The sequence below is a fragment of the Pygocentrus nattereri genome, chromosome 29 (genome assembly GCF_015220715.1).
Source record: "Pygocentrus nattereri isolate fPygNat1 chromosome 29, fPygNat1.pri, whole genome shotgun sequence".
Classification (NCBI taxonomy): domain Eukaryota; kingdom Metazoa; phylum Chordata; class Actinopteri; order Characiformes; family Serrasalmidae; genus Pygocentrus; species Pygocentrus nattereri.
This window is the reverse complement of record NC_051239.1, coordinates 4,409,808-4,429,623: the sequence shown is the minus strand read 5'-3', so window position 1 is coordinate 4,429,623 and position 19,816 is coordinate 4,409,808. Positions and strand designations below refer to the sequence as shown.

Sequence of the window (19,816 nt, the reverse complement as noted above, 5' to 3'; positions counted from 1 at the left end):
GGCGTCATTCGGACAAGCAGAAGTACCGTAGATTGGCATGCAATGTGTCACCCCTTTCATTTTCTATGGGAAAAAATTCCACAAAATTCCATTGCTACACAGAATCCATGTATCGGATCAAAAAGATGTATACAAATATGCATCACACTGCCAGGCCGGACAATCTGGAGTTGTTGGAACAATGTTGATATTTCGAAAACTGCGGTACGAGTTACGCAGCAAAGAAACGGCAGAAAAATAAGAATAAAAAAGAAGAGTAATATAAATCAGATAATATTTGCTAAAGCAATGGGCAACTATAATTACGTACTAATTCAGGTCATAATGAATGAAGCATAATGTACAGTGAATAAACCATTTAGAGGAGTCTAATTCAGGCTTTACTGAACAAATATTGTTCATATCAATAATGTGTTACTAGTGCACTTATATGGTAAGTGGAGCTGACAAATTTTACAAAGAGGTAGTTTTAATATACAATATACAATGAATATACAATGAATTCCTTAGCTGGACCACAGAAGGGTTAACTTGAAGACACCTCTTTACTTCTTTATATGTACAACTTACAAACAGAAATTTGAAGTTGAAAGTTTTAAAAGATTTATTTTATAAGATTTACTTCAAATTCAATGTAGTACAAATTTACTTTGCTGCTAGCACACCACATTGTAAATGACATGTTGTTATTTATTCTATGTCCAGTGTAAATAGCACTCAAGGAAAAAATTTTTTTTTGAATAAAACAATTAAAAAATTTTTTTAATGGATTTTATTTATTCATTTTTATTTATTTTTGTGCTTAACTGGTCTGATTACATTAGGTCCCATATTTTAGTACAAGGTTGTTTTAAAACAGAAAACAGACACTTTGATGGCTAAATAAAGAAAGGATAGTGCAATCTGAATCACAAATTATGTTAATTGAAAATAAAAAAGTCACACCTTAGAAAAACACAGTGTAATAAGCTTGCTGTAATGTTTAGTCAGATTCTGAGCTGAAGTTTCTTCCTTTGATGAGAAAGACTATTCCAGCAATGACTCCGATCAGTCCCAAACCCAGACCGACCCCACAGAACGCAATTGGACCCACGTTGGGCATAGCCACCTGCACATCTGTAGAAACACACACACACACACACACACACACACACACAAATGAAAGCCTGTATATAAATTTTACTAATTAAGATTTCTTTTAGTCTTCTAGGGACTCATTCACACTGGTTTTATATGTATTGTCAAGTCTTACTAAAATATGTATAGTTGTACATAAGCAAGCTCACAATGCATCTGAAATAAATGTTGGGTTCACTGTAGCTAATCATGCAAGCTTCCCTTAGGAAAGCCTGGAACTGTGGTACAGGGTTTAAAATGTGCAGTGAAACAGAAAAAGAAAAGAAAAAAGAAGTGAAAAAGGAGATAATAATACTGAAGGTCAATTCCATAAAACTTTAAAGGGGTGTTGAGTGTTAAATATCTTGTGTGGTACAAACCTGAGGGGTATTTTAACAATCAGGAATGTTTGTTAGCCAGATAATTTAAGCCCGAAGTTGAATATTGCTGAAGAGTAACATCCCTGAGCTCTGTTTCTATTTCACTGGTTTAAATTGGACCTATTTTGTTCATTTCCAGTGTTCATAATTGTATTTTTTTGTCTACTAGAATGGATTTACATGCTTTAATATTCCAAAAACAACTTATTTTTCTCACTCTTACTGTACATCTCTATTCACCCTCTGTCTGAAACGCCCCTGCTCCCTGATGAGCCCAGGGTCTGATTGGTCAGCTCTCCCTTTCTGTTCTGATTGATTAATTCTTTGTTGAACTTCTTTGTTGTTCTACATTGAGACCTAAATAGATCTTTTTGGTTTAAACGAGAAGGATTAGGTCTGGAGAAAGAAACACTGCATTCCAGCATAAGAACCTCAACTCATATGTGAACCATGGTGGTTGGAGTATCATGGTTATAATGGTTTGGGCCTGTTTTGCTAAATCTGGGCAGGACAGCTTGGTTCATTGATCGAACAATGAATTTTGAATTATACCAGCAAATACTACAGTAAAATGTCAGGACATCTGTCTATGAACTAAATCTCAAGAGAAATGTGGTCATGAAGCAAAACATCGACCCTAAGCACACTAGCTATTCTACCAAAGAATGTTTAAAGAAGAAAGTTAATGTTTTGCAACAGGCAAGTCAAAGTCCTGACCTTAATCCTATTGAAATGCTGTAGAAGAACCTTAAGCTAGCAGTTTATGGAAACCCACCAACATCACAGAGTTGAAGCTTTTCTATAACAAAGAACAGGCTATAATCCTCCTAGCCTTGTGCTGGACTGATCAACAGTTACTAGAAACTTTTAGTTGCAGTTGTTGCTGCACAGGGGGGTCAAATCAGATACTAAAAGCAAAGATTCACATCGCCACCTACTGATATGTAATATTGAATAATTTTCCTCAATAAATGAATAACTAAGCATAATATTTTGTTTCATTTGTTTAACTGGGTTCTCTTAATCTACTTTTAGGACTTGTCTGAATATATTTAAAATCATATTTATGCAGAAATATAGAAAATTCTAAAGGGTTCATAAACTTTCAAGCAACGCTGAAACAGTGCTGAAATCTTTACACAGCACTTAAATGAGCATTGAATTATAAGCTGCACTTATTTTATTGAACTGCACTCTGTATTGTAGTTTATTGTATTGTATCTCATTGTTATTGTATTGCATTGAATGGCTCAGAGTTCTGCGTTCAACTCTGGTTCTTTTTCTCTTGGTGTCTGCAGTGACATTAGTTTCTAGCAGTATCTGAGCTCAGGACCGTCTTTTTCTCTAAGCTACTGGTAACTAGCAAAGACACTTTCTCTAGATTGACAAAGCACTTCTTGTAAGTCGCTCTGGATAAGAGCGTCTGCTAAATGCTGTAAATGTAAATGTAATCATGGAAACGTGTATAAGCAGGTATAAATCTCACCCCATGTTTTGGTCAGATGTCTGTCCAAGGCCACGTGCTCCACAGTGCAGGTGTAGATGTCGCCCTTCTCTGGTATGACGCTCAAACGAGAGACCAGGTTGAAAGTTCCATCACCGATTGGATAAAATCTGCTAAACCTAACTCCATCAGTCACATTTGCATTGTTCTTGGTCCACCACACTCCAATGCGTGGTGGGTAGAATGCAGTAATGAAACAGATGAGGGTGTTATTGGAGCCCAGCTCCACATCGTCCTTGGAGTAGATTGAGCTTTGGGGGGCAACTAGAAATAAAAGCCATTTGACTGTTATTCATGACATCACAATGAATTTCAAAAAGTAATTTACAAAACTAGCGAATAAATAATTAAATAACTGATACATACAGTACTGTGCAAATGTCATTGACCACCCCTTCAGTTATTTTATTTTGATAACTTCAAAGCACTTGTCTATGCAGCAGGGAGGATTCTAAGATCAGAGCTTCAGGGGTGCTGAGCACCCAGTGAGACAACACACCCTCATTAATTAGGCGATATGCATACAGACAATACTAGCCAAGCACCTTGGCTTTAATATCAACATATAGACCTACTAATGACACAACAGCTCGCTTCTCTCACTCGAATTCAAACAGTGGACAGTCATTGATTGCGCGTGTGTGTTTGGTTCTAGTGCTGCGCCTGCCATGTATGAGAACTTTTGATGGCTGAGATAGCAGACTCTTTAGTGGTGTCACGATTGGCCTGTCCATGTGTTCATGTTTTGGTTTAGCCCCCTCATTTCATGACTCCGCCCCTGATTGTCTCCACCTGTTTTCCACCTGTCCTTCGTTTTCCCTGTGTATTTAAGCCCGGTGTTTGCCGGTCTTAGTTGTGTTGTTTGTACTGCTCTGCTTGTTTGATTCTGGTTTGTCATGTCTGTCCCCTGATCAATCAGTGTTGGATCTATGAATCTGGACCGTTTGAACGATGACCCTGGATTTGACCATAATAATACAACTTCTCGCTCCCCGCTACAAGCTGCAATACTTTAAAATGCTAGAACTATTACTTTCAATTAGCAGTACTGTTTAAATTACAATATATACTTACATAAATAATTGTACACAATGAATTACATTTATATTTGATTTACATTCTATATTGACTCAAAGACTCCTTATCATCAGGAACTGAGGTCTGACATCTAAAGTAAAGATTTTGACTGATCAGTTTAAATTTATATAAACAAGCAGGAAATGTTAAACCAACTTCTAAGACTGAACTTTGGAGGTGTGTCTGCAGATTTACTAGAGAAACTGAAAGTGAGTCTCCTGAAAAGAATGGAAGCTGTAATAAAGGTAAAGAGTGACACACTAAATATTGAAAAATCTGATTTTATATTTAGCTGTTGAGCACCACTGGTCAAAGGATGTTTTGTTGTAAATAAATTACACATCCTCCACAAAGAACACACTTATGCACATTTTAATACAGAATGGCTGTTATTTGCTGAATTTTACATATTGGGAGAAACAAACAAACATTGACAAAAAAAAAACATTGGCTTATGCAAAAGTACTTGTACAATACATTACAATACTGGTTATTTTTTAAAGAATAGAAGTTTTGTAAAATGTCATTAAGTGTTCCTTGTGGAGTGCTAAAATGTCTTTAATTTTTAATTGTATTCAGTTGAATTCAATACAATTATTTAATAGAACCATGCTTGTATTCAAACACTGCAAGTATTATGGTAGTACCCTTGTGTATTTGTATGTTAATCTACCTGTCACAAGCTTCAAGTAAAGCATGGAATGTCTTTAAGAAGCTTTGGTTATCTGTGTTTAATCTAGAACTGCCAAGAAATAATATCTGAATCATTTTTTTATCTTAGATCTTAACGCTAACAAACTAGTAGAAACCCACAGGGATGCTGGCAGGAATAAACAATATTATTTTTCCTGCATGGTTGGACCACATTTTGACCTATGCTGGGCTTTACTTTGTTCTCAAAACAGAAAATAAAGGATTTTGTTTGCATTGTCAAGTATGTGGCATTTATATTTAGAGGTTATGTGGACACTGGTGTCTGCCCTGCAATGGACTGGCGACCTGTCCAGGGTGTATCCTGAGGCACAGAAGGACCCAGTGGGATGGTAGGTCTTGCACCTGTTTCACTGCTTCTTTATTAAGCTTACCTATAGCTTGCTTGAGTTTGTGACTTGTGGCAGGTGCGTGCGTGGGGAAAATGTGCTCGTCTGTCATGTGAGACTGGCCTACCTGCTTGGAAGTGGAAATAAATTCCGTCTCAGAAAGGTTGCAGTAGCCCAAAGCAGTATATCTGCTGTCGAGGCATTTGTATCTTCACAATCTTCAGATTTTCTCTCCCAGCCATCCAACCTCCTCCCCCACCCTGGCTCGCTCACCGCTTTCTCCCACTCTTCTGACCATCAGTGAGCAGCATGTTAACAAGCTATTCAGCAGACAGAAGGTGAGAAAAGCTTCAGGGCCAGATGGAGTCTCTCCATCCATCCTAAAACACTGTGTTGCTGTGAGCAACTAGCACCTATTTTCACCAATATCTTCAACAAACCACTAGAGCTTTGTTCAGTTTCCTCATGCATCAAAACAACAACCACCTTTCCAGTCCCCTAAAAAAGGAACATTACATGTAGCCCTGACCTCTGTAGCCATGACGGCCTTTGAACTTATGGTCCTAGCCCACCTGGAGGCCATTAAACACCTTCTGCTGCATCACCTACAGTTTGCTTGTAGTGTAGGTTCTAGGTCTGATGATGCAGTGCACTTGACCCTGCACTTCATGCTGCAGCATCTCAACAGACCTGGAACCTACACTAGAGTGCTCTTTGCGAACTTCAGCTCTGCTTTCACCACCATTGTGCCAGAGCTGCTGCAGGTTAAATGGTCCCAGGACAGTTTGGATATTCTGACAAACTTTCTGACAAACATGGACACTGTAGGTGCAGCTAGGTAAACACACGTTAGACCCCACACAGCGAGCAATGTTTTGTGCTATTAGCTCCTAAATCAACCAAAAGCGGTAAGTACCTGAAATACCATGGCTTCTGCTGGTTGTTTTTATCTGCTCAGAGTGTGGCATGTTTATTTTTAACCCCCTTTTCCGCCACTAGCGATAATGATGTGTTTGTGCAAAATGCCAGCTAGTTAGCTCTCTGGTGGAGAAGGTGGACCACCAAGAGGTGCGCATCTGGGGGTTATTAAAGGACAGACAGCAAGATTCAGCCCCCGGTACCCTAGAGAGAGTTAGCACCCCCTCGACTCCGGCGTTAGAGCCCTCACAGCGGGGTGAATGGGTGACGACTCTGCAGTCTAGCCGGAAAGCTAAGGCTAATGCTAACGCTGAGGCCAAAGCTAGCCCAACGGAACACCACGCTCCTCCCATTCGCGTGTCAAACAGGTTTGCCCCGCTCAGTGAAGCGCCCACTGTGAAGCCTGTTAAAAGCACTCTGGTCATAGGAGACTCGATTGTTCGACATGTGAAGTTAGCTACTCCATTAGGGGCACCAGCAGTTACACAATCAGGGGCGGAGTAACCAAACAAGGGGGCAGGACAGAAAAAAAACAAAACAAACGCACATGGAAGACCAGGAAGTAAACATGAGCACATGGACAGGACAAAGGTAAACACAAGCACATGAGGAGACTGGGAGTGGCCAATCATGACAGCAGCATAGCTCATAGTCTTTTAGTTAGTCGGCAGAGTAGTGTAAACACCTGCTGACAGTCCAAAGCTGGGACCAGGCCGCAGACAGACAGGCTAAACTGACCGTCTGCGATCCGCCTTGAGGCGTCACCTAAGATTAACCTTATTGCGACTGTGTCTTTGCCACAAATTAAAACAAAATTTAATCATAGAAAAACTCAATCAGCCTGTTTAAATAACCTAATCAACATATATCCATGTTCTGATGATGGCACTAACACCTTAGATCTAAAACTTGGACTACTTAATATAAGATCATTAAACTCTAAAGCAGTCATCGTAAATGAAATTATAAGTGATCATAAATTTGACTTTTTCTGTCTTACTGAAACGGGTTAGACCAGATGAATATTTAGCTTTAAATGAAGCCACGCCTGTAGGCTATAATTATGCACATAGGCCAAGACTATCAGGCAAGGGAGGTGGAGTCTGTATAATATACCAAAATACGCTCGATATCAGTCAGAAACAATGTGACACTTTCACTTCCTTTGAGGTCCTTTCTATTCACGTTACATTTATTTAACATTTACAGGCCACCAGGGGGCGACTCTGAATTTATAAAAGAATTTAGTGACTTCGCTGCAAACCTGGCTGTGTGTAATGATAAAGTAATAATTGTAGGGGATTTTAATGTTCACTTTGAGAAGGTAGACGACCCATTAAAAAGGGCATTTTCCTCAATCCTAGACTCTGTTCGTTTTACCCAAAATGCAGCAGGGCCTACACACTACTGTAGTCACACGTTAGATTTAGTTTTGACACCAGGTCTTAACATAGACAAGCTTAATATCCTACCGCAAACCACAGCGATCTCCGACCATTACTTAATTTCATATGAACTACGATTTAGCCATAATATATATACGTCCCCTCGTTATTCAACAAAGCGCACAATAAAACCTTTTACCGCCCTACAATTTATAGAAAATCTCCCAGAGTTATCAACCCCAGTCTCCACTCCATCAGACCCAATGGAACTAGATTTACTAACCGATTATTTAGAAAATACCTTACGATCCACTTTAGAAAATGTGGCCCCACTTAAAATAAAAAGAATAAGGCAGAAAAAGCCCCGTGGTACAACGATAAAACCCGGATCTTAAAACAAACAGCTCGGAAATTAGAGCGGAAATGGCGTCATACCAAACTAGAAGTGTTCCACACTGCCTGGAAGGACGGCCTTATAGAGTATAGAAATGCTCTCACAGAAGCTCGCTCAGCATATCTGGCCTCGCTGATCGAGAACAATAAATATAATCCTAGAGTTCTGTTTAATGTGATTTTCCAAATCACACAAAATCAGGCAGGTAATGAACCAGAAATCCCAGCAACTCTCACCAGTGAAGTTTTTATGGACTTCTTTAATAATAAAATTGATAATATTAGACAACAAATTCAACCCACAGTATCAAATTCAAATCCAGCTTGGCTGTCATCTGACTTGGCTGATATAGAACAAAACACAGCTGTAGAAAAGAGCCTGGAAACCTTTTACCCACTCCCACAGCTGGAGATAGAGAAGATGATCTCTTCTGCAAATTGCACAACCTGCATACTCGATGCAATTCCATCAAAATTACTCAAAGAAGTAGTCTGGGCCATGTACCCAAAGCTTTTAAACTAGCAGTTATCAAACCTCTGATCAAGAAACCAAATCTTGATGTCACCGTTTTGTCTAATTACAGGCCTGTTTCTAATTTACCGTTTATATCAAAGATCTTAGAAAAAGCTGTGGCCCAACAACTTAGTTCATATCTACACAAGAACCATATATATGAAAAATTCCCATCTGGATTCAGGCCACACCACAGCACTGAGTCGCTCTAGTTAAGATAACTAATGATCTTCTTCTTGCCTCTGATCAAGGCTACATATCTCTCTTAGTGCTACTTGACCTTAGCGCGGCTTTCGATACAATAGACCACAATATTCTCTTAGAAAGGTTAGAAAACATGGTTGGAACATGTTTTAACAGTTCCTACTAAACAGTAACAAAACAGTGGTTCTCCTTCTGGGTCTGAAATTGGCAAGAAGTAAATTACCAGATTTAATCCTAAATCTTGCCGACTTTCCAGCCGCACCTGGCTTAGCAGTAAAAAATCTTGGCGTTATAATAGATTCAGATTTATCATTCGATCAACACATAGGCAGCATCACTAGGACAGCTTTTCTACATCTTCGCAACATCGCCAAGATCAGAAATGCCCTGTCCCTGCGTGATGCAGAAACACTAGTACACGCCTTTATTACTTCTAGGCTAGACTACTGTAACGCACTACTGTCAGGATGTACGAGCAGGAATTTAAACAAACTCCAACTAGTCCAAAACGCTGCAGCCAGGGTCCTCACTAAAACTAGAACATCTGATCATATCAGTCCAGCGCTATCATCACTTCACTGGCTGCCTGTTAAATTCCGTATTGATTATAAAATCCTTTTATTGACTTATAAAGCCCTACATGGTCTCGCTCCTGAGTACCTGCAAGACCTTATTTCTCATTATGAGCCATCACGACTACTCAGATCCCAGAGTGCTGGCTTATTAATAGTTCCCAGAATTCCTAAGGCTTCAGCAGGGGGAAGAGCTTTTTCTTATAAAGCCCCCAAACTCTGGAATGATCTTCCAGAAACTGTTCGGGACTCAGACACAGTCTCAATCTTTAAGACTAGGCTGAAAACTCACTTGTTCAGTTTACCTTCTGGTAGCTAATGTTCCCCCTTAGATAAAGGCAGCAGATCCAGGGGTCCATGGACACAGGGAATTATAGTAAACTGAGGCGCTGGTGCCGTCGTCCAGCTGCTCGCACGCGGTCACTCAGGTCTGTGGACGGTGGAGTGGAGGGATGCCAAACTGTCTCAGAGTGCTGCCGTGTCTGTGTGATCTTCTGGTTCTCTCCTGTTAGTTAAGCTGTCATAGTCAGATCTGCCGGAGTCGTTAGCCTCACTCTGGGAATGTTCACATTCCCTGTTTATGTACAAACGGATAGAATAAAACTAATTCCATTTACCTGCTTTCTTTCCGAGTATACAATCACCCATATGTCCGGCTGGACACTGAAGGACAACTGACCTGTCGAGCCCTACTGCTACCCACTTCAGACCAGCTGCCCATGCCCCAGCTGCCACCACCTGCCCTGGACTAGCTGCCCACCCTACACTGATGTTCTCATAGACTCCTAGTTATTCCTAATATCAATATTACTGCTATTAATATTAGTAGTATAATCACTTGTAGGTAGTCTGACCAGAGGAGGACTGGTCCCCCTGGTGAGCCTGGTTCCTCCTAAGGTTTCTTCCTCAGCTCTGAGGGAGGTTCTCCTTGCCACTGTTGCCCCCGGCTTGCCCACTGGGGGTTTTACATTCTTGTTAAAACTTTGTCTTTTCTGGAATTCTGTGAAGCTGCTTTGCGACATCTGTTGTAAAAAGCGCTACAAATAAGTTAGATTTGATTAATAGTTCTTCAATAGTAGTTATTCCAAAGCATTTTATAGGCACCATATGCAAATACTTAAATAAAAAAATAGAAGAAAATAAAAACACTATCAACACTATTAACCGTTATTAATACCCAGCCCAACATTTTTTACCAGCATGCATTCGTGGTTCTGTGGGACAATTGTGTAAGGATGATGACCCACTAAAATATGTAATTATATTAATTATATTTTATACATAGACTAGGGTTTGTAACCTGGACAGTGATTCATTATTTTTATCTTGTTTCATAAAGGCAAAAAAACCTCTCAGTGATTAACAACTCAGTGATGAGAAGTGCTGTAAAGATTTCTATGTTGTCTCTTCTGACATATGTTTGTAAAAAGTCTAACTTGATAACACCTTTTTCATAGACTATTGTATTTGATCTTTCCATTATATTACAAAATAGATGATTTTATTTGCAAAAGTGCAGTTTGCAGATGTAGTATTTCAGTGGTAAATGACAGCTGTTACTAGTGTAATTGTTTGGCAATTTTAACTTTGGAGCCAAAGTTTTCCCCCTTACGATCAAAACAAAATGACCTTAAACAGTAACTGCATAGTTTGCCCTTTGTAAAGTTCATATGAAGGCCAGTTGTGCTCTCTTGGACTCCCGGCCACGGACAACTGCAGCATCACCAGGGATCAAACTTGCGATCTTTTGATGACAGAGCCAACACTTAGACAATTGTGTCCTAGGCTGGGTTTTGAAGTCAGTGTGCATTGGTCCCTCCCCAGGCCAGTGCCACAATATATTGTAGAAAATTATTTTTAATTATTTTTCTACATATATTTCAGCAGATCATTACACAAATGTATTTAATGCTGGATCAAATCTATGAGGTGCCACAACCAGATTTGACATGTACTAAATCATTAAATAAAAAAAGTGATATTTGACTTTTACACAGTACTGTATATAGAAAGCAAAACATCCGATCCTTACATTTTCAGCATTTGGCTGACACTCTTATCCAGAGCGACTTACAATTTGATAATTTTACACAGGCAGGCCAAGGCGGTGTTAGGAGTCTTGCCCAAGGACCCTTACTGGTATAGTGTAGGGCGCTTGCCCTGGTGGGGATTGAACCCCAGTCTACAGTGTAGAAGGCAGCGGTGTTACCCACTACACTAACCTAACCACCTTACATAACAACTGGTCTTAATAAACTGAAGTGTTAAAGTGTTTCTTTTTATATTGTGACAATGTTTTACTTAACTGTATCTAAGGTTCTGTAATGAAAGTATACATTTACCTACATTATTCTAATACAAGTAATAAACATGTTCTTTTGAAGTGCAATACATAGATGCATTTTACAAACTAAACCTGGGTTGAATGTAATAAGAAGCTTTGACCACATAAAAAAGCTGTCTGATTCTGGAAATAACTCAGCTGTTCCCTAAGAACTGTCATTAACAATATCAGAATATTCTATATATTGTTTATTTGATTTGATTGATTATTTTTGCTGGAAGGTTTCCAATGTATCATCTTGCCTCTTTATTACATTTACTTGTGAATATGTGTGTTGCATGGATGCTCATGTCTTACCCCTTGGTTCTGCAGGGTTATCGTTAGCTTTTATACTTGCAGCCAAATTTGCTTTGCATATTTCTAGATTATTAACACTCATCTCATAGGTTCCTTCTACATAGGCCATAGGATCTACAAAATCCGGCAGTGTCATCACTCCTGTTCCCTGACTGAAGTCAGCGTGCCACAATTCTTCTCCATCAAGTCCATATATAGCCTCTTTCTCTGTATCAGAGCACAGCTCTACCAAAATATCTCTGTGCACAGCTGTGGGAGAAAGAGAAAAGTATGTCAATGACCATTTTTTTTCAGATTTTTTTGCTTACCTAGTTTCTACTCCTCATGTATCTCTTTGAAGCAGAGGGCAAAATTGTGTGAAAAGTGCAGAATCTAAAATTTTAATCCATACCATATTTTCAATCTTTAAAAAATTTTTTTTTGTGTGGAAAGAAACTATTTTTGTCATTTTTCAAATGAGATAGAAATGGTAAATCCACCAAAAATTACTCATTCATTTTATTTGTTTCAGTAGCGATCAGTCACCTCAACAAAACCAGGTGACCTTTCTCTGTGTTATAATGTATTTTATGTGAGTTAATATACTGATGTTTTGTTGTTACCATGGAAGCCCTGAAGAGTAAGATGAAAAAAATGTTCCTCAGTAAATAAAAATTCCACTTTATTTTTTTCTGCTTGTAAACAAACAACTGCAAAAGAAGCATCACTTGTACAATTTCAACCATTCCAAACCTACTTCACTTTTTTCTTTTTTTTTTTTTTTACACTGTATGAAAAAAATACTGGCTAACACTTAGCATAGTATACCAGCTTCAACCAGCAGGTGTCGCACTTACCCTTCATGAATTTCATGAAAACCATATATATATATATATATATATATATATATATATATATATATATATATATATATTTTTTTTTTTTTTTTTTTTTTTTTTTTTTTTTTTTTTTTCTCATATTACCTGTGCACCTCAGTAGTGGAAAACATGTGAGGGAGAAGTGAAACTCTCATCTTACATTTCAGGTCTTCCATATTGTCGTGCTAAATTTAGGGGGTTAAATCAACTACAATTTGTTACAACTTTTTTTGTTAGAATTCTTAGGGTCTGTCTTTTTAACACAGTGTATTCAGATGTGGTTTGAAGCTAATCAAGATAATAAATGATAAGCAAAATTCTGATTTTCTCTTTTTTGGAAAGCAGGCTTGACTTAATGAAATGAAGAAAGAAGCAGAACATTTTTAGTCTCAGATTACCAGCAATGTAGTCTTACAAAGAGAATCAGATGAGAAAAATAGACTTATATTGAGTCCCTGTATCTTATTATTGGTATTATTACTTATTTCAAGAAATTGGTATCACTTTATAATAACATTCTCTTGTGAATGGCAACTTAATCATTATCTAATAGTTTGTTAATGATAGTTCAAATGTAATTGCTATATGATTATTATTTTGTTTTATTTTTTTGTTTAAAATAAGCATTTATAACTCAATTTACAATATACATATCGGATACACACAATACAATGGCTGTTTTGCATTGCATGTGTTGCATTGGCTTGCTGTTTGTTGTAGTTTTATATTCTTGGTACACAAAAGCTATTTATAAAGTCACTGTGGCGATGATTAGCGCACCGGTGTCCCTTTAACACAGATGTATTTTCAAACTCTACATGTATATGGGGTCATACAAAAGACCCAGTCCAAGTGAAGTTCTGATTGGCTGCCAAACTGGACAAGATGTAAAACACGAGAACAAAGAAAACCAAAATTCTCAGAAACGGAGCTACAAATATTAAAGATAGAAATGCTGACAAATAATAGTTAATTGTTTGGTAAATATGCAGGAAAAAATAAACAACAGGAAAAGATATAGGAGACAGTTGTGGAGCCTATAAACATGGTAGCAAATCTAACAAAAACTGCTGTCAACTGTCAAAAGCGGGCAAGATGAAAAAGAAGAGTCCAAGGACGCAAGCATGACAACCCACTTATCTTTTAGTTTAAAAATATCAAGTTTCTTTGTCAAAAAGAGTTTGTTAATAGGAAAAAATGACATATAAAAAATTCATTATAACATCATAAAATTCTATTTTTAGTTGTAGAAATTATATTTTATGTAAGATTTAATTTCTCAGTGGTAATAATTCAAGCTTTTTCTTATTGATTATAGATGCATCAGGAATTTTTACTAACAAATTAACACATGAATTCGCATTTAACATCAAGAAATACATTTTACATTCTTGTTATCAAAAGTTCAGCTGAAATTGAGCTGTGTAAGAAGTATTAAACTAGGAAGTATTAAATAATAAATTTGACTAGTAAAAATTCTGTTTTCACTAGTAAGAAATGAACATTCACTTGTAAAAATGTCATTTTAATCTGTAAATTAAATTTCTTTGTAAAATTCATTTTTAAATTTGGATTTAAAGCTAAAACTGCTTAGAGTAAAAATCAACTCAAACATGTAATTAGAATCTCAAATGTCAAACTCGTGACTTATTTGGATCATGAGGTAAACCTACTTTTAAACCCTGGAGTTGGAGTCACCAGGCACTGAATTTCACCCAGGATGAAGAGGCTGTTTTGAGTGTTATACCAGTTAAAAGTGTGAGAAGAGTCTGTTAATGTCTTCATCTGTAACAACACTCTGCTTTTCTTAAGGCATAAGTTTGTGGGAATCTGAAATCCTCCTAATAAAATAGCACTTAGAAGGTTTGTCATGATGCTTTATTAAAACTGATCAAACAATGTGTTCTAAATATACTGATTAATCAGTGAATGAATGAATGTGCAGAACTTGTTGATTATTTGCACACATGAGCAGACAAGTTTGAAAACATTGTAGAAAATATCACACTGGCTTCTTACTAGGAATAATTACTGGTGTGTGTTTCAGGTGTTATGTTTTGTGGGATTGTGTTGTCTTATGAATCACTGTCAGCACACATACACTCCCCAGCCACTTTATTAGGTACACCTTGCTAGTAAAAGGTTGGACCCCCTTTTGCCTTCAGAACTGCTTTAATTCTTCGTGACAGTCTTTCATCAAGGTGTTGGAAACGTTCCTCAGAGATTCTGGTTGGTTATTTGAGTTCCTGTTGTCTTTCTATCATCTGGACCCAGTCTGCCCATTCTCCTCTGACCTCTCACATCAACAAGGCATTTTCGTCCACACAACTGACCGCTCACTGGATGTTTCCTCTTTTTTGGACCGTTCTCTGTGAACACTAGAGATGGTTGTGTGTGAAAATCCCAGCAGATCAGCAGCTTCTGAAATACTCAGACCAGCCCGTCTGGCACCAACAACCACGCCACGTTCAAAGTCCCTTAAATCCCCTTTCTTCCCCGTTCTGATGCTCGGCCTGCACTTCAGCTAGTTGTCTTGACCACCTCTACATGCCTAGATGCAGTGAGCTGCGGCCGTGTGATTGGCTGATTAGCTATTTGTGTTAACATACAATTGAATTGTACCTAATAAAGTGGCCGGTGAGTGTAAATGAAGGAAAAGCAGAGCCACACTTCTCATCACGCATGTGGTATAAATTTTCTGGTAATCTTTTTTTATGAATGAACAAATATTACTGCTACACTATTTGTTCTTAACATCCAGCTAAATTTAGTGCTGCATTTTACGAATCTGGACCAGTTTGTGGAAGCAGCATCTGGAACTACACATACAGAAAGCTCATATTTGTATGAACCAGATCTGATTATAACACGCTAAATGCTGCTGACATCTCTTCTCTCTCTCAGGATCACCAGAAAAACCCATCACCTTCTGATTGTCCACAATTACAACAATAATACAATGATTACACTATAACAGTTCACTATTAAATACTGAAATATTCACATTTACTCACTTTTAGCCTCTGTGGAGTGAAGAACTGCACAGATGAGAATCACACACAGCTTCATCTTGATCAGCGTAGAGGAAACAAACTCAAACATGAGGGAGAGCCGACTGACTGCAGCCTCTCTGTTCCTCTCTATTCACCTGAGGTGTTTCAGGTAAATCGTCCAATAGGATCATTACTTCACTGACACTGCAGTATCTGGCTAAGTCTAACTTTCAGATCTTCATGTCTCTTGTTCTTTTAGCAGAGCAGTAGCACTAGACTGACAGTACAACACATTCCTGTAAACTTGTTCTTTAGGATTCTTGAGCATTAAGTCTAGTGTTATGATCTATGAGACACTGTGCACCTTTGCTTAGCTTGATTTCTAAATCACAACTGGTTTTAAGTTGGGTGAACATATTGGCATTTCTCATTCAGGCTGTATTTTTCAGTGAAGGTTCTGTATGCCTACCAGTAAGAATGGGTATCAACAAATCTGTCAACCGTGAAATATTAATCTTATCACATCTTGATCATAATCTTAAATATAAATATTATCACAACTATGTACTCATAGTCATTGCAATATCATACGTTCTTATTGCTGAGAAATATATTAAATTGATAGCTTCCAAATGCTGAAAGTTCACTGCAATGTGGCCCTATTGTAACATATATTGTTAACATACATTTTTATATTAGTTACAATATCTAGGTGTGGAAATAAAATGGCATAAAAAAACTCTCCACTGTTTAAATATGAATTGGCACTTACTCTCTGGTAATACACCATGCATGCAGAGCTCATGAAGCCATGAAGACATATGTATTGGAGAAGGGGAAGGCTGAGGACACTTCATTAAGCTTTCACGATCTAATTTCTCAATATAATATCTCAAATGACTAATTCTTCCTTCATATTAGTTGAAGATCTGCCTTGAAAACCCCTCAAATTTCCTGGGGCTCAGATATCATTCAACATGGAATGGATTTGGAAGGATTATGTCTTTTGTATGTTTTTGCTTCTTCTTCCATTTAAAAACCTACAAAATAAAAAAAAATGGGAAGCATATAGATATGGAGAAAAATTGGGATAATATATGGAGAAATCTGCTTGAGTTAACAGAGCAAATCCAGTTCTGATGAGAATATAGTCAAGTGGAATTGAGGATGTGCAGGCTTCTCTGTTATCATAAGGTATAAATAAATCAATCAATAAACATAAAATTGTTTTCTTTTCTGTTAGCTCAGTTGTGGTGGTTGGGTGGAATGGAATCAGATGGGTGTGGGTGGAGTGAAAAAAGGGTCTGTTCAATATGTCAGATGACTCTAGGTCATTCTTTATATATTTCCCTAAAAAAAGGTCAAATAAACATTTAATGTAAAAAAAAATGAAATAAGAAAAATAAATAAATAAAGAGTATGCTTTATTCAGGTTTATCAGATTAACTGTCATTTATTTCCAGGTGACTATCACCTGGGGAACAACACCAAGTGGAATTGGCCCTCATTTTGCTTAAAATAGAAATAATTTCTTTCTGCTGAATCTATTTTAGCACAGAAATCTGACGAGGTTTTACACAGACTGTGCCCAGTCCATAAGCCAAAAGTAGAGTTGGCACTTATGATAAAATTTGAAACACTTGCCAGACAAAACCTGTATGTTTTCTCAATTACAGTAAAAATCCGTAAAATTGCTGTAATTCTATTCAGCTTCTGTAAATGGACTACAGTGCTTTGGAAAATAATATATTTGTTTTACTTATTCAATTTGATTTATTTAATATAGTTCTTTTTTGTTAGTTTTAGAGTTGTAAAGACTTTGAGCATTTGTTAAGTGATGATGATAATAATAATAATAAAAAATAATAAAGATGATAATACAATTCTGTATATTATCTTTTGCATTGGGTTCAAATTACTCTGAAAAAACCTTCTCCCATAAAGCTACCATTTCTGAGATACAAGATTTTTCCTGTCAGCAACATTATGAAACTTATGAAAGCTTGTGGTGCTGCCATGATACTGTAATGGCATAGTCATATACATTTTCTGTGGTTATTTCATGCAGTCATGTTTAAGTCAGTGTTCTAGTGCGGCACAGGCCTACTTCAAGTAGCCGAATCGCTCATAACGCTTCACATCTGACCTGCATGGAGGTATGGCACCCTCTGCTGTAAACAAAAGACATTTACACTTATAAGTAACATTAATCCTCATCTAATAATTTATTACTCATTGTTAATAATGATATAAAAGCTACATATGCATTTGTAGATGCTTTAATTAAAAAACATTTACTTAGTGACATACCAATAATTTAATAATAAATCATTATTATTACAGAGATCATTAAAAACTATTTGTTAATAAGTATTTAGTAATTTCATACTCATGACAAATAGTTCATAAACTACAACCCCAATTCCAATGAAGTTGGGATGTTGTGTAAAACAAATAAAAACAGAAAACAATGATTTGCAAATCCTTTTCAACCTATATTCAATTGAATACACTACAAAGACGAGATATTTAATGTTCAAACGGATAAACTTTATTGTTTTTTGCAAATATTCACTCATTTTGAATTTGATGCCTGCAACATGTTCCAAAGAAGTTGGGACAGGAGTAACAAAAGACTGGGAAAGTTGAGGAATGCTAAAAAAAACACCTGTTTGGAACATTCCACAGGTGAACAGGTTAATTGGAAACAGGTGAGTGTCATGATTGGGTATAAAGGGAGCATCCCTGAAAGGCTCAGTCGTTCACAAGCAAGGACGGGCGAGGTTCACCACTTTGTGAACAACTGCGTGAGCAAATAGTCCAACAGTTTAAGAACAACGTTTCTCAACGTGCAACTGCAGGAATTTAGGGATTTCATCATCTACAGTCCATAATATCATCAAAAGATTCAGAGAATCTGGAGAAATCTCTGCAAGTAAGCAGCAAGGCAGAAAACCAACACAGGAGGAGACAGGAAGAGGAAGAGACAGGAAGACGCTATGCTGTAGTAACGCAGACTTCAACGCGAACCTCGGCAATATTGAGCAAGGCAGCAAGTCAGTAATCTATAAACCACATGGATTAGTTTTCTTAGCCAACACAGTTATAAAACAACTTTAAAAGCTATAAAATTTATATTAATAAACTACTCACTACCGGAAGTACACTGGAGGACGGTGAAGAAGATCTGGACAGTCTGCAAGCTTACATCGACGAGTGTTTCGACCGAGTCGTAATGGGAAAACCAACCAACACTCCGTCCAGCAACAAAGGAGCTCCATCCACCAAGAGGAGTCGCCCAGAAGATTCACCAGGGGCTTCTTCTCAGTCCAGCGAAGTGGCGGACATTTTGGAGTCCATCGATAAGAAGCTGTCCAGTTTCGACGCTCGCCTCTCCATTTTGGAAATTCTTCACAAGGAGTTTCAGGCTCTCCGGGAGTCGGTAGAGTTCAGCCAACAGCAGGTGGAAGCACTTGCTGTGGAGAACGCCGCTCTCAGAGAGTCGGTGAATTCCCTCACCAAGGGAATGACCCGGCTCTCGGAGGAGAATAAAAAAATCAGGGAAACCGTCACCGAGCTCCAGGCCCGCAGCATGAGGGACAACCTCGTGTTTTCGGGTCTACCGGAGAAATCGGAGGAAAACCCGGAAACGACAGTGAAAGAGTTCTTGCAATCCTACCTGAAGCTCCCGGAGGACACCGTTAAAACCATCAATTTCGATCGTGTTCACCGTATAGGAGCTAAGCGACCCGGGGCACACAGACCCAGACCAATCGTAGCCAAATTCGAACGTTTCAAGCAGAAAGAGCTGGTGAAGAGCCGCGGACGGGAGCTGAGAGGAACGGACTTCAGCGTCAACGATCAGTTTCCTAAAGAGATCCTGGAGCGACGCAAAATCCTGTTCCCTCTCCGGAAAAAACATATTCAAGAAGGTTCACGAGCTCAGGTGGACAAACTCTATATAAACGGACAGCTCTATCACGACCAGGAAACCACGCCATGGCTATACTGATCAGGTGACCTGTGTATACAAACGCCTTTTTTCTCTATCTTCTTTGTTTTGTTTTTTTTTCTTTTTTTACATGTCTATATATAACAATTAATGCCGGTTTAGACAGCATAGTGGACTTTATGTTAAGTAATTATTATTTTTATTTTTATTTATTTATTTATTTTTTTTTTCTTTCTCTTTTTTTTTTTTTTTTTTTCTTTCTCTTCCCCT

General features: G+C 37.8%; 1 protein-coding gene across 1 annotated transcript; it reads right to left on the bottom strand.

The window, feature by feature from the left end:
* Positions 1–942: 942 nt before the first annotated feature.
* Positions 943–15,716, bottom strand: LOC108442522 (H-2 class II histocompatibility antigen, A-U alpha chain-like). Its single transcript, XM_037536279.1, has 4 exons — positions 15,616–15,716; positions 11,745–11,993; positions 2,983–3,264; positions 943–1,116 (listed from the first exon to the last, which is right to left on the bottom strand). The coding sequence occupies exons 1-4, from the start codon at positions 15,701–15,703 to the stop codon at positions 983–985; spliced, it is 753 nt and encodes a 250-aa protein (XP_037392176.1). The 5' UTR covers positions 15,704–15,716; the 3' UTR covers positions 943–982.
* Positions 15,717–19,816: the final 4,100 nt, after the last annotated feature.

Bases quoted from the DNA above. Each gene is read 5' to 3' on its own strand.
- LOC108442522 (XM_037536279.1), bottom strand. From the start codon at position 15,703: ATGTTTGAGTTTGTTTCCTCTACGCTGATCAAGATGAAGCTGTGTGTG. The intron at 11,994-15,615 runs GTGAGTAAATGT...TTTCTCCCACAG, and splicing joins TCACTCCACAGAGGCTAAAA to CTGTGCACAGAGATATTTTG. The intron at 1,117-2,982 runs GTGAGATTTATA...GTGTTTCTACAG, and splicing joins ACATCTGACCAAAACATGGG to ATGTGCAGGTGGCTATGCCC.